The sequence below is a fragment of the Geotrypetes seraphini genome, chromosome 5, assembly GCF_902459505.1.
Source record: "Geotrypetes seraphini chromosome 5, aGeoSer1.1, whole genome shotgun sequence".
NCBI lineage: Eukaryota > Metazoa > Chordata > Amphibia > Gymnophiona > Dermophiidae > Geotrypetes > Geotrypetes seraphini.
In genome coordinates this window covers 188,225,038-188,240,960 of record NC_047088.1, presented here as the reverse complement: position 1 = coordinate 188,240,960, position 15,923 = coordinate 188,225,038, and the positions used below count along the sequence as shown (strand labels likewise).

Below are 15,923 nucleotides of genomic sequence, written 5' to 3'. Positions count from 1 at the left end.
GCGCACGCTAATCCGGTGCGTGCGCTAAAAACGCTAGCGCACCTTTGTAAAAGGAGCCCTTAGTGCCAGAATCTGCATTATTACATAGAAATCATTTGCCTTTCCCAAAGACTTTCTTTAAATTATGTTCTGTTACATTTATAATATCAACTATAAATAGCAAAATCCACTCAAGAGTGCCCAGATGAGGAAATCTACAATGCCATGACACTGGCCCTGACGCAGCGGATGAAAAAATAGACCCGCGAAACGCTGGCCGCGTCGGCACCCTTTTGAGGCACCCTTTTGAGTCATTGTTGCCCTGGCATGCTTTCAAGCTTCTAATAGTTTCAGATAAGTAGTACTCTCAACACTTGTTCTCAGTTTTATGGATGAGTGCATTGAAACACTTTCAGTGGTGGTAGAACACAGACAAGAATTTTTCCTGCTTTTCTTGTTTTAAGATTGAGCCTTTAGGTTGTTGTTAAAAAAACCCAAAAAATTCAAAAAATGTTTTAAAGAATAAGTTATAAACATAGGTTCATTTAGGTATAAGCAAAAAAGATTAAATAATATAATACAGGTTTTTAGGCCAATGATTGGAGCTAGGAGCTGATAAGCTACGCTGAATTTCCCAGTCTATGACTGTGCGTAGGCTCCATCTCTGAGGCCTTTTCCTGTGTAGTGCACTTCTCCTATTGAGTGGATTTTGCTATTTATAGTTGATATTGTACTTCATACCACTCGGGATTATATTTATATAATTTACTGTTACATTTATAACCTGCGTTTATGATCCCTAAGGATTGCCTTAAGTGACTTGCAATTCAAAAACATAATTCATAAAGATATATTTCATGAAAACAACAAAATGTTATACATGCTAAACAAGATAAGTATAAATCAGAAAAGACCACTGGTTATTTATTTATTCAGTTTTCTATACTGTTCTCCCGGGAGAGCTCAGAACGGTTTACATGAGTTTATTCAGGTACTCAAGCATTTTTCCCTGTCTGTCCTGGCGGGCTCACAATCTATCTAATGTACCTGGGACAATGGGGGGGGGGTTAAGTGATTTGCCCAGGATCACAAAGGGCAGCATGAGTTTGAATCCACAACCCTAGGGTGCTGAGGCTGTAGCTTTAACCACTGCACCACACACAGTATTAAGAACCAGGGTACTAACAGTCAACCACAAGTAACTTGCAACTTATTCAATGACCTGTATTAACTCTTACTAGGCTGCACTCACCCATACAATGGTACAATCTATTTAGATGCCATTTAAAGGTGGATACTTGGGTGTCTGTTGTTTATGGGGCAGTCTATTGTCTCTGTATCATACACACTCACCGACCCACTTTTTTATGATTCTTTAGTATCCCACAATTCTCAGTGAATGTCTAATAATATGGCACACCTGTAACTTACAAAACTTAAGGTCTTTATTCCAAGCAATGCTAAGCAACAAGCAGTTATTGAAAAGTAATTAGCTGGAGCCATTAGTCAATCCGTAGTTCCCTTGGTGAACAATTCAGTCCAACACGGATGCAGCATAAAGTCAGTGAAAACGTTCCCCTGTGTGAACGCCTGATGCCTCAGGTTTTGCTGATCCAGTTGCCTCAGAGACTTGAGTGAGATAGGAACTGTTATCACATTTGTGCTTTAGAAATTGTGTTAAAGCCGTGCTGCTTTAGCGGTCTTCTGCTTGAAAATGGCAACATCCTGGCCATGCACAAGGAACAAAGGAACAGCAGGGTTGTGTCCTCTATCCTTTAACCTCCTCGTTCTGTAACCAGTCACGTCACCTACACTTATAGAATACTGTCATTTGTGTAAGTTTATATTTACAAGGGTAAATGGGCAGCCACACACTCTGCACTATTTTATAATGTAGGCACTCAACTTGCTTAGTACATAAATGCAATGGGAGTATTCACGGGAGGAGCATGGACAGACCATAAGCATGGTATGCTTTTAATGACACTTAACTATCGCATTTAAGTGCTTGACACAAATGGGCATCCCTAAATGTAGGTACACTAGCTTAAGATAGTATCCTATAACAGCATCTTGGCACACCGGTGCCGTTATAGAACTGACACTCCAGTGCACCTAAACTGTGTTGCCCAGTTATAAAATTGCCCCCTGTGTGTTCTTCCCTGAATGTTTCTGCATCTTGTGGGCCTTGGGAGAAGCTGAGAATCCTTCAGATACCTGTGGTGTTGAATCTTGTTGGAAGTAAAATTGTCCAACTCAACTGTTGGAATTCTGGTGAAAATAAAATCATTGTCTGATGTGAAGCAGTGAGACTGTTTATTTTAAAATAACAAATTTTTCTTAAAGTGGTGTCCTCCTTGCCGTGCCTTGCTGCCAGAGTTAAGAAAAGCCTCCAAGCATCTGAGCGGCCAGTTAAAGTTTGGTACCCTAGACTGTACAGTTCATGAAGGGCTCTGCAACGTGGTAAATTACAAAATTTATCTTTTCTTATGTATAAAATGTGAAAAGTTGTATGTCATTCTGTCTGATAATGTAGCTATTCTCTGTTTGCTGAAACATGGCCGCATTGGGCTATTTTTTACAAGCGCTGTCTGTTGTCATATACTTTACTCATCTTTAGAAGTTATTAACAGCTGTTTTATATGAGACATTTATCTGTTAGTTTTTACAGCTTTTTCCACTCTTCCTGCTTTGTGACACTTTTTACTACAACCAGTTTTTATTTTCATTTGTTTGTCTCCATACAGGATAAAAAGGAGAGAGGTTAGAGTCAGTTATTGAGTTCCAGGAAATGGCTTTTTATACTGTATAAATCCATTCTGTGGTCCTGATATTATATCGGGACATGTATGTGAGAAGTCAAAAAATGTGCCTGTTTTTAAGTATTTTAGAGAGAAGCAATGAAGGCATCTATGTACCTTTTGTAAAATAAACTCTGGGTTCCAGCCTCAATTGCACCCAAATGCAGATATAGATATTTAATTTGTTCTAATACAGATATAATGTACTCGGTGTATTTTATAAAATACCTGCAGTCATCACAACATCTTTGATAACACCTATGCTTATTTATATACACATGTGCAGCCATGCACGTTATACAAAATGCCTTTTCCATGTTTTGTAAAAAGGCTTTTAAAGGTTAGTAGAATCTTTACAAAATTACCCCGTTTATGGGAACTATGTACCAGAGACCAAGTTTTGAATCTGTCCAGGTGAAAGTCAGTATTCCTCAATTTTTCATTTTTGTAAGGATACTTGAATGCAATTATAACTCTACAGTTTTTGTTAATTTTCTGGCTCAACCCCAGTCTGGTTTTTTCAACCCCAGTACAGCCACGCTTCTTGTCTAGTAGAGCACATTAGAGATGATCTCCTCAGAATTTGAGATATCAGGTCATTTCTAGCTGTTAGGTTGGCATTTGAATGGTTCTTACAATATCGAACAGCTGTTCGATTGATTTTTGGTTTAGAAAAGAATAACCATATTAGTCCATATTATCGTTTACTTCATTGGCTGCCTTTGGAGGCAAGAGAATTATTCTAATTTTCCTGTATCTGCTTTAAGCTGATATCTGGATTGTCTCCAGCGTACCTTTTTCCTCATTTTGTGTTGCATAGACCATCAAGAGAAACTAGAAACTTCTACTTATTTGCTTATCCAAAAGTTAATGGGTTTAGATATAAGATCTTCTTAGATAGGACCCTCGCATTTCAAGCTGGTAGGCAACAATCTTGGTTAGATAAATGTATTCAGCAAGCTATGTTATCCTATTGCAGTTTTTGGAAATTAATTAAGACCACTTTGTTCAATAAGTTTATTACTTAGTGAGTTTTATTATTGAAATTCTATTTTACAAATATTTGTATTTTTTACTGTATTATTGTATTTTGCTGATTGTCCAGCTCTTTTTAGTGTAAACCGCCTAGAACTTTTGGTTATGGCGGTATAAAAGAATAAAGTTATTATTATTATTATTATCTACTGCTACTACTATTAATTATTTCTATAGCGCTACCAGACGAATATAGCTCTGTATAGAGTCACGAAGGAGACAGTTCCTGCTTGAAGGAGCTTACAATCTAAACAGATAAGACAGACAAACAGGATGCCATAGATACAGTTAGAGGAATGGTTAGTCTGCTGGCTAGGGCAGTGGGGAGTAAGGTTATGGATTGAAGGCTACATTAAAAAGGTGGGTTTTCAGTCTGCTTTTAAACAAGGTTAAGGAAGGGGCTTGACAGACAAACTCAGGTAGTTTATTCCAGGCATACGGGGCAGCTAGATGAAAGGAACAAAGCCTGGAATTGACAGTGGAGGACAAAGGTACAACTAAGAGCAGCTAATCTGAGGAATGGAGTTCTCTGGGAGATTTATAAGGAGAGAGGAGAGAAATCCCACTATGTCCATTCTAGTGCGAGTGCTGCAGGTCACAACTGTGTGGTGACGTATCCTAGTTCACTGATCAGAATGGATTTATGATTGGGGGATTGATGTGCCCAAATTTCTGTTATGGATAATCCTGTGTTGAGGGACATTTTATCTCTTGAGCATTTTACATTTTCAAAATGTATTAATGCTTTAGCAGTAACACTTCCAAATTATAGCTCACTAATTGTAAAAGAATTAGAATTCAATTAATATTTGAAGAGAAATTCTGGAGAAAAGGTAAGATCAAATACACAAAAAAAGTGGAATGAAACAAAAATTAACTTTGTCAATTCAATTGCACTGATAGATCATAAATGGAAGAAGGCAAAACTTCAGACCGTATTGCTGCGTCTCATAACAGCCAAAGGCTATTGACAAATGCACTGTTATGGTTTCAATCATTGGTCCGCCGCCATCCTTTTTATATGAATGCAATAATTCATTAAGTGCTATAATTGCTATTTTAAAAAAATATATCAGTTATAGCACTTAATGAATTATTGCATTCATATAAAAAGGATGGCGGCGGACCAATGATTGAAACCATAACATTGCATTCGTCAATAGCCTTTGGCTGTTGTGAGACGCAGCAATACGGTTGTAAGGGTTTATTCTTTATAAGTTTATTTAGCTATGCAGAAATCACAAAAACATTGTCTCTTTTTATCTGTAACTATGACTACTGGCTGTGGAATTTCCCACCCCTTTCCCTGTTTTCATGAGAAATAAAACTTATCTTTCCCTATAAGCTACACCCATTATTAGCTTGTGACGGGGCATATACAAAGGGGGGGGGTGACTATAAATATGTGATGTTGGTCTGAATAAACACATCTCTTTGGCTATCTGTGTGTGTGTGTGTGTGTGTTTTCTGACCCCGGATGCATCTGTAGTCAGGACAGCAGAACAAGGCTAATACAAATTGGGACCGGTTCGTTTCAACGGTCTGAGGTTTTCCTTCTTCCATTTATGATCTATCAGTGCAATTGAATTGACAAAGTTAATTTTTGTTTCATTCCACTTTTTTTATGTATTTGATATTTGGTTGTGGAATTACTGCTTTTTTTGTTTTGAAAAGGTAAGATCATCCACATTCGTACACGAAGTATGGATCTAGAGAGGGAGCTGACAGTTTGAAGATCTAGATGCAAAAAGTAAAATTTCTTATTTTCTATTCACTTTCTCCTTGTTCTTGTGGTTCTTCAACAGCATAATATTCGAGCCTATCCAACAACTTTAGTATTCAACCAGTCAAATGTTCATGAATACGAAGGCCATCACTCTGCAGAACAGATCTTGGAGTTTGTGCAGGTATGCATGTATCCTTACAAGCACAAAAATGTAGCCAAACAGTTTGCAAGAACAGATGCATACTAAAAGTTGTAAGCATTCTCTGCCTTAGTTACTAAACTAAACTAAACCTTAGGTTTGTATACCGCACCATCTCCACAAGCGTAGAGCTCGGCACGGTTTACAGGGTTAGGTTGAAAAGGAGCTACAATGAAGGGTTATAGGAAAGGAGCTAGGAAGATAAAGAGGGACAAGGTACCAAAGAGCGGGAGGTGTTAGATTTTTGAAAAGAGCCAAATTTTCAGGTGTTTGCTGAAGGATTGGAGGGAGCTTGAAATTCTGAGCGGGGATTTGAGGTTGTTCCAGAGTTCTGTGGTTCTAAAGGGGAAGGATGTTCCTAGTTTTCCTATGCGGGATATATCTTTTGCAGAGGGAAATGATAGTTTCAGTTTTTGGGAGGATCTAGTGGAATTAGGGTTAGAGGAGTTCCAGAAGAGTGGGATAACGGGAGGGAGGATGCCATGTAGGATCTTGAAAGCTAAACAGTTACATAGCCATATTTGTATAAAGAAAAAGATCTAGCTTAATTTTTTGATCAGTCCTGCCACGTTGAAGTAGACTGAAATGTCTGTGCTAGCTCATAGGAAGAACTGTCTGAGGATTGTGGCAAATTGGTGTGAAATGCTCCTCCCTTTACCTGAACTTTTTTGAATGGTCTTTTAACTGGATACTTGCCACAGGTAGTTTCTAAACTAAGGGTATTGTAGAACTCATGCATTGATATATTTCCTGTTTTGGCAGGATCTTATGAATCCATCAGTAGTTAGTCTAACACCGGAGACCTTCAGTGAACTGGTTAACCGAAGAAAGCGTGATGAAATCTGGGTGGTTGATTTCTATGCTCCTTGGTGTGGACCATGCCAGGCATTAATGCCAGAGTGGAAAAGGATGGCCAGGGTAAATTGAAACTTTAGCCTACTACTATTCTTACAGCAGGACAGAATATAAAAGATTTTACCAGTCACCTTAAGTAAGTAGTATTTAATGCTAGATGGGGCCTTTGATATAAGAGGAAATCCTGAACAATATTTTGTTGTAATGTGTCACTGTGCACAGATGAAAAGTTGTAGCCTGATAATCTTTTGTTTAATTATTTGTCTTGTTCTCAGTTGCAACTATGAAGGGTGTAATTTTTATTACATGGTACCTAAACAGATAAAGCACATATGTTGCATCTATTTTACATAGGCTACACATACACCTGTATATCTTTTATAAAATAGCCTCCATGAAAGCTCCTACACAGTTACACCTGCTCCTAGGCAGGAATAAGTTTGTACTTGTATATACCAGTGTTTGAATCCTGATCCAGAAACCTACCTACCTTCTAAGAAATTAATTTTAGTCATGGCATAATCTGCAAAGCTGAGAAAAAAATTATATTGCAGATTTTGATCTGTTAAATCCTCTCTTTTATGTACCTGGGAGATGAGTTAAGATTTAAATTGTGACCATAGTTGGCTGTTTTATAATCTATCTGTGCATTGCTCTTCAGAATCTGAGGCACTTAACTGTGTCATGTTTTAGATTTGTTCTCATCTTTGCTTGCTTTACTAGTCTTGTCCAAAGTTAACTCCTGGCATACAACTGTGCAGCGTAGAATTCTGCACACCCAGACCTATCATCTCCCACTCTCCCCTTCTCCCAGGACCTTCTGCTCTTCTTCCTGCTCAGCTCCTGACTTGATACGACATGACTGACAACCCCCCATGCAGGACTGGCATCTCTCTTCTTACCTGTAATAGCTAGCCCCACCAAGGCTTTTCTCTGCTGTATCATCTGTCTGTGATGTCACTTCCTTTAGACAGACAACACGCCAGAAGAAAGGCCCTGGCCCCACAAGCATCCTGTTCACAGTGCTGCCTCTACCAATCAACCACTGCTGCTTTGGGAGGGCCACATATAAGAAAGAAGATAATGGACCTGTGTGGGGGGGAAGAGGAGAGATGCTAGATCACGGAGGGGATTCAGAGTGTGAGTAAGATAGATGCAGATGGGTGGGGGGAGAGGACATGGATGCTGGACCTGCAAATAGGGGTGGAGGAGGAGGAGAGAAAAGAAGAGAGTGACCCAGTCCAGAAATGGGTGGGTGGGAAGGTAGTAAGAGATTCTTTTGGTCTTGATCATGGTGGGTGGGGGTTGGGGCAGAGTAATGTGGGTGGGAGCAGCAAGGTGAAGACTTGCTATGGTTGAGGGAAGTAAAGATACAGTGACAGCTGGGAAGGTGAGAAGGCAGAATGAGAGATTGGGGTATTGCTTGTGTGAGAAGACTTTAGAGACAGACAGAATTATGGATAATGTTTGAATTTAGAGGGAGGCAGAACTGCAGTTGGAATGAGAGAGGGAACTGAGGAGACTGGAGCCTGAGAAAGGAATTTCAGGCCTTATGATGGGGGAATTCTATATAAAACACTCCAAATAAACTTTGTAGAATTTTAAAATATTGCGTGCAGAATTTTCACATTTTTTGTGAAGAATTCCACCAGGAACGCCAATGATTAAGGTAAATCACGCACAGATTTCGGCATAATATTATCCTAAAATTTCTTTCTTTCTTAGTTTCTAAATGGATTGATCAGTGTTGGTAGTATGGATTGTCAGAAATATAATTTCTTATGCCAACAAGAAAATGTACAGGCATATCCTGAAATTCGATTGTACCCTCAGAAGTCTGGTACAGCTCAACAGTATCAGTGAGTATTACAAGCTGCTTTTGCTTTAGTTGAAACATTCTTTGTGATTAAAACTGCATTACTGGAAAACATCAAGTAGTTGATCCTTGGGAATGTAGGACTGACCTGCTAGCCTAGAAAAATTGATTCTTGCTTCTTTGGTGAAACAAGGAGCTTGAAATGTTTTATTCTAGCGTTTAATGAGAGATAATGTACTCTATGGTCTTCCTAGAGCAGAGGAACACTAGATCTGAGAAGGCCTCAGTTCATTTAACTGGATCCTTGAAGTGAACCATTCCTCAGAAGAAGAAACAAAGCACTTCACTTCAATAACATACCCATTCCATCTTCTGGAATGGACTGGAACACTTGACCAACTTATTTGATTAGAACTAGAACATGCATAGCTTTTCTTGCGACCAGTATACAGGCAATGATTTATTATCAGCTCCTGGGGTTTCTTTTTCCTCTCTGCTGCTATATGGTGGCTCCTACACTGCTTTTTTAACTAAAAGTATTATAATAGAACACAGCCATAGAGAACTGCACGGGAATGGGGGACCATGGAAATCCTGGGGGTATGGTTTGCAGGATTCCCATGGGGATGGAAGAAGTTGCGACAGGTTTCACATGTAGGCTAAGAATGCACTGAGAAAGGCTATTGAAGCCTCAGAATTAGGCATGGAATACCTAGAGAGGTGGCCAGAATACCAGACTGAGGCTTGTAACACTCATTCTTTCTGTATGAACTTAAGAAATAGCTATTTTGAATTTCTTGAGACTTCATAGGTAAATAATAAACCCTTGTAAGGAGAGGTAGGGAATTTTCTGGTATTTCCAATACCTCGATGAAGTAGCGTTAAACTATATCACGAGGAGTGATTGAGGGAATCTTGGGAAAGTTTATCAGATGTAAATTGTTAACACAATTACAAATTCAGGATCGTGACCAGCAAGAAGGTCCTTTGGATGTTTCTGCACTTTTGGAGAAATCCGACATAGAAGTAGCTTTTCCAGCTACTTTATTATTGACTGTAGCGTTATCTCCAGATAAAGATTGGATTCTTAAATTGTTCTTTAAAATAGAACTAAGGACTTTCTGGGGTTTAAAATACAGATTTTCCCCGACGTTTCGAGAGAAACACAGAAGAGGAGACGAGAATTTCTAATGTTGAAACCGGGGGTGTCCCAATTAGGGGGTATCTTCTTTTTACGGTATCCTTGCAAGTGTATTATCAGATACCGTTCTTTTAAATATGTATTTGTAGATCCTTCTCATTTAGTTAGTTTTCTCTCCCTAAAACGCTTGGAAAAGGATGGTGTAACAACAACTACTGTATAGAATGAATAAGTCCTTTGTTTCAGCAGTAGTTTATACATATCTTTATTATAAATATTATACTTCAATAATAACTCTTTTTTCTACTTCTTGGATCACTTATGAGGACTTGAGTGTAATTAAGGAATGTATTATTATTTTATTTGATGTATTCTGTTTAATTTGTTATGTCTTAGATTATGCTTTCTGTTCTCGGGGGTGCCGCGGGGCAATAGGGCTTGAGCTCCCTCTTGCCCCGATGTTGTCGGGGAGGGGGGGTCGCGGTTCGACATGGCAGGAGGGCTTGGGCACCCTCCTGCCTGGATTGTTGTGGGGGGGGGGGGTTCTGTAACCGGTGTTGTTTTTGACAGACACCGGTTACAGAATCCAGCTTTTAGGCGAAGGACTGGCTCCTCCTTCGCCTAAAAGCCCTTCTGTTGGACGTTTGGGGCTTAGGCGTTTTTTTGGTTCATTATGGCCAAAAAGTGTAGATGTCGTGGGGGTGTACTTTTAGACGTAGTGGTGATCTGGGCATTTAGTAAAGGCAGGCCATAATCAAAACAAGGACGTTTGTTTTGGTTATGGACACTTTCCCTGCTTCTGCTTTGAACATTTAAGGACTTAGGCCAAAAGGAGACTTAGACGTTTTTTTTATTATGCCCCTCCAAGTTTTTAGGAGCTTACAAAGCCTAAAATTACCAAAAATGTTTTGGTTTGTTTTTTTTTAATAGGTTCTTAATATGTGATGTATGTGTGTACACACTCGCAGTCTCCTTCAGATTCTAGAGAAAGTTTGGGTGGGGTATAGAAGGTGAGGATAGATGGAGATGAAATGGATCTTAGTAGGTGTGGGTTAGATACCATTGGGGATGGTTGAAATTTCTATTGCAATGCAACTCGCTACACAGTTTTATTTTTGGGCTATCCACAATGAATGTGTATTAAATACAATTCTTTCTTGTGTATATTCATTGTGGATAGCCCTGAAAATCAGCTTAGATTGAGTGTGTTTCAAGGACTGGTTGAGAACCACTGCTATAGGGAAATTTAGGAAAGGTAGTCACATAATTAAGTGGAGTTTGATAGCAAATTGGTAAATAATTAGAATTCAAATCTATAGCTAATGGGATCTAAGATACTCGCTCCTTCTGACCCTTGGTGCTTTGAATACCCATTAATAGTTCATACCACTATCAGATTTTACTGCTCCACCATATGTTCATATTTTTATTGATCCATAGTTACAAAGTTGTTCTTAGTTTAACAGCAAGTGAACAGAAACACATTACCAGAAGAATACACAGTTTGCTTATTGCTGTAGATCAGTGATTATCAGTCCAGTCCTCAGGGTTGTGAGGGTAGTGCATACAAATTAGGGCATGCACATTCATTGTGGCTATCCTGAAAACCTGACTAGCTGGGTGTGTCTTGAGGACTGGATTGAAACCCCCTGCTGTAGATAAAGCACAGAACTGTTATTATGCCTCAAGGTCTAAGAACATTTTTTAAGTCCTATATTTTCCAGAATCCTCTGAATTACCACTCTGGAAACACAAGATGCAGGAGAGTCATAGAATGCAGGTTGTACCTATTTTGCTCTTTCATTTATTTGTGTCTTTTTTTTCTTTTCAAAGTAAATACAGTAGCTGGCATCGGGATTCTTATTCACTAAGGAACTGGGCTTTGGGGTGAGTTATTTTATTTAGAGATGTTTGCAAGTCTGCCTGACGGCTCAGGGAGAACACTCAAGACCTTTGAAATAGAAAATGACACAGTGACAAAATTCATCACCGTTCCCGTCCCCGTGGATAACCGCGGGAAATAATCCCATGTCATTTTCTAGTGTCTATTTCAACCTCAGTCCTTCTACACCAGCATTCTTCAAAACAAACTTGTGGGTCAGTTGTTGTGGCCATTCATACTCTGATTCTTCCCTCTCTCCTTAAAGAATGACATGAAGATGGTTTCCCGCGGTTATCCGCGGGGACGGGAACGGTGATGAATTTTGTCACCATGTCATTCTCTACTTTGAAACAGAGGACCTGGAGATGATACAAAACTGACTCCATGGGCTAGATGCACTAAAGCCTCTGATGGTCTAACGATCGTCGCTAAACTGGTTTGACTGGTTTAGCAACTGATCGTATTTGCCAACCCGATACTTTAAATGGGCTCATTTTTTTTGCTAGAGGTACTTTTCCCTGGTTATGATGATGTAACTTTCCTTTCTGATAGATATGATGAGATATTACCCCTATTTTAATTTGTTTTATTTATTTACTTTTGTTATTTAGATATTTGTAGACATGTATGTCTTTGATGCTGTGTATGTTATTTGTGAGCCACTTTGGTTAAAAACAGATTATAAATCTATATATATAAAATCGGAGGTATGTATGTGTGTGTGTGTATGTGCCGCGATCACGCAAAAACGGCTTGACCGATTTGAACGAAACTTGGTATGCAGATCCCTCACTACCTGGGATGATATGTTCTGGGGGTCTCGTGGCCCACCTGCACACGTGGGCGGAGCTACAAACAGAAAATCAGATTTCACCCATTCAAGTCAATGGAAAAAATGTAAAAAGCTGTGGGACCGATTTGAACAAAAATTGGTATGCAGATCCCTCACTACCGGGGGTGATATGTTCTGGGGGTCTCGCAGCCCACCTGCACACGTGGGCGGAGCTACAAACAGAAAATCAGATTTCACCCATTCATGTCAATGGAAAAAATGTAAAAAGCTGCCATTCTCACAGTAATTCAAAAACGGCTTGACCGATTTGAACGAAACATGGTATGCAGATCCCTCACTACCTGGGGTGATATGTTCTGGGGGTCTCGCGGCCCACAACTCTATGTTGCTTGCTCAAGGGTGGGTTCACCCAAGAATTTATATGTTCTTGCTCCAGGAGGTGAAACTAAAAATGTTGTTTATAATCACGTTTTGCGTTAGTTGTATTGTACTCATTTTGTCAAATATTTCACATTATAATTTGAATATTGTACTTTTTATTACGCTGTAAAAAAATAATTTCATTCACCACTATAAAGTATCTTTATTTGAATCCATTTACAGTGTTATTGCTATAATTAAATACCCGTGCAACGCCGGGGCATCAGCTAGTGTTTTAAATAAATGTGGTTTTCCATGCGGTCCTTCAATCTCCGGTTCTGGCATGCAAATGAAGTCATTAATTTTAAAACAAGGCATCCGATAGATGCCCTAAACTTGCATGCCAGAATCTGGTCTGTAGGACCGACCTGGCAAAGCCGACAGGTCTAGACTAGAGGTCTGCACAGGAATGAGGATTGCGGGAATCCCACAGGGATCCCCCCACACACACACAGTATTCCCACAGGGATCCCCCCTAGACCCACAGGGATGGAACCGGGGTTAGGCCTACCTAATGTTCCCTTGATCCAGTTGCTGATTGCCATACATCCAACAATTGGGGAGACAGAGCTGGAGCTTGATGGTTAATCAGAAGCACTTCCTTGTAGAGGTGCTCCTGATTGGCCATCGGGCTCCAGCTCTTTCTCTCAGATTGGTGGAATGAGCCTTGGTAACGCATGAGACCACCCCCCCCCCTTTCACCAAATCAAGGATCTTGTGATTAAGCACCAGCACTCACTGCGGCTGTGCAACAGAAGAATGCGGGAAAGAGTCAGCAGCCACAGTGTGCTCCGGAGCCAGACTATCCTGCAGCAGGTACCGGGACCAGCAGAGAGGAAGGTGAGAGCAGAGCCCACAGGAGTGCAAACAATGCCCTCCTCCCGAACACACACCAAAGGTTTTTGGAAAGGCTTTCACGACTTCAGAATTTTTCGGGATACTTGTGGCGACAGGCGGATTTTTGTTCCCGCGCAACTCTCTAGTCTAGATCCGTAGGTCGTGGTGGGGGGATTGCTTCACAGTGGTAGGAGGGAGGGGGCATCTCTCCTGGATTTTTGATATCGGGGAGTGGTGGGGAGGGGGGAGTAGTACACACTCACAACATCTGTATGATTTTTTTTTTTAAAGCCCAACAGCTGAGTGGCCAGAGGCTGCTTTGGGCTTCCCTTGCTGCTCAGCTGTTCGGGCTTCCCCCAAACTGGCTCTGTGCATGTGTCGAAGTCGCTCTCACAGATTACAGCGAACCTCCAAATCATTTGCATGGAAACTTGTTGGAACATCAGTTGCTGTTCCAAAGTCAGTCAAAAAATCAGCCAACAGCGGCTCACACACTCTTAATAACTGTGTTTTGTGCATCTAGCCTATGTGTTTTTGACGGTGATCATCATTTATTTCTTATTCCTTTAGCATGGAGCTTTTGGGGTAGTCCTTGTGGCCAGCGTCAAATTAGTTGCTGCCTCTCAACCAATCAGAAAATCCATCAGTATTCTACAATAAGATACTATTATATTGTAACAGAAAAGTTTGTATAAAAAAATATCCCAGAGGGTGGCACCATTAGTGTAAAGGCAAGCACTTCCTTTCTTCAGGCACAACATTTGTTATGTGTTCAGCTGTGGGAAGACGGCCACAAAACACAAAGAATAGTCTGATTTTTAAGGTCCCCTAATGTCGTAGGTTCTGTTTAAAGAAAAAAAAAAAAGGCAATTTTTTTGAAATGTGCACTTTCCAAAGTGATTTATACTTCTCCCTCCAAATCCACGGTTTCAACATCTGCAGATTCGGTTATTCGCAATTTTTATTTATTTATTTTTTTAATTTTTAAAAACATTAAAGCTATATTCCAAACATTCCCCGCCTTCCTCCCACTTTCTCCCGGAATCCCTTAAGTCTTACCTGGTGGTCTAGTGGGTTTTCGGGGCAGGAATGATCTTCCTATGCTCCTGCCCCATGTAGATCACTCATAGGAAATGGCTGCCAGACAAAGGGAGGGTGTGTTTGTGCGGGCAGGGGGAAAGAAGCATCCCGTTGCGTAAGCAGCGGCTGGGCTTTGCATAGGCGTGCCGGGTTGTCGTATCTCATTTGTGCCTGGGGTGTGGTTTGGCGTCTATTAGGTTGCTTTCCGACAAGCGGATAAGGGAGTCTGTGACGGTTATGGGAGTCACAGCGGCCGATCATGGCGAGGAGTTGTAAGAGTTTGCAAAGATTATTCTTGGACTTAGCATACTGGCCAACTCATTGCGGTTGGGGGAGTGTTGTCCGCCGTGCTGGTTGGTAAGTAGAGAATTGGGGTGCTCATGGTAGCCATTTCCTATGAGTGATCTGCACGGGGCAGGAGCGTAGGAAGATCACTCCTGCCTCGAAAACCCGCTGGACCACTAGGTAAGGCAGGGATGTCCAACCTGCGGCCCTGGTTGAGGGTGATGCAGTGTTTTCCTCTGCTGCCCCCAGGTGTTTACCGTCTTGCGGGCTCCCTCCTCTGTCTTGATGCAGCGTTTGCGGGTTTGTGTGGCCCCAGAAAAATTTTTTCGGCCAATGCGGCCCAGGGAAGCCAAAGGGTTGGACATCCCTGAGGTAAGGCTTAAGGGATGCCGGGGGGAAGCAGAGGGTGGGTCAGAGCCGGCCGGAATATTATTTGCGTTTTTTTTAATATTCGCAGGCCGGCTCTGCTCCTAACCCCCGTGGATACGGAGGGAGAAGTGTATTTATTCAGATATAACTTGTTCCTTTTTCGATAGAGTTATGTTCATGTATACTAGGTGTTTCCCTGTCCCCAGGGGTCTTGCTCTATATAAGTTGAGGCTTCAGAGAGTGATTTGTCCAAGATCACAAGGAACAGCAGCACAATTTGAACCCGGGTTCTCTGGTTGTCAGCCCAGTTTCTTGGGAGTTGTGACTTTTCCTACTCCCAAAAGAAAACAAAATACTGCATTCTGGTAACTATAGCATTCAGGACATGAAATGTTTTGGAATAAAACATAATGGAATAAAATGCTTATTTTTTTCTCCACAGATTTTTACCCCAAGTATCTATAGATCTAACACCAGAAAGTTTCACTGAGAAAGTATTGCATGGAAAGAGTCATTGGGTTATTGATTTCTATGCACCATGGTGTGGCCCTTGCAGAAACTTTGCTCCAGAATTTGAACATGCAGCTAGAGTGAGTATTATAGAGCTTCTCATAGCCAAAAACCAAAAGAAACCCAACTGTTCCATGGCAAAAAGGAGAAACCAAAAAACAAAAATAGCATTGTGGAATGGATATTCTTGATTCA

The 15,923-nt window shown here is 40.6% G+C and overlaps 1 protein-coding gene across 3 annotated transcripts in view; it reads left to right on the top strand.

The window, feature by feature from the left end:
• Window positions 1-15,923, top strand: part of DNAJC10 (DnaJ heat shock protein family (Hsp40) member C10) — a 111,328-nt gene that overhangs the window by 73,596 nt on the left and 21,809 nt on the right. For all 3 annotated transcript variants that reach the window (XM_033946185.1, XM_033946186.1, XM_033946188.1), the window contains exons 15-20: window positions 2,326-2,442; window positions 5,621-5,722; window positions 6,503-6,658; window positions 8,321-8,454; window positions 11,386-11,439; window positions 15,661-15,808. In XM_033946185.1, coding sequence (XP_033802076.1) covers window positions 2,326-2,442; window positions 5,621-5,722; window positions 6,503-6,658; window positions 8,321-8,454; window positions 11,386-11,439; window positions 15,661-15,808 — 711 coding nt within the window. The remainder of the gene's footprint in view (window positions 1-2,325; window positions 2,443-5,620; window positions 5,723-6,502; window positions 6,659-8,320; window positions 8,455-11,385; window positions 11,440-15,660; window positions 15,809-15,923) is intronic.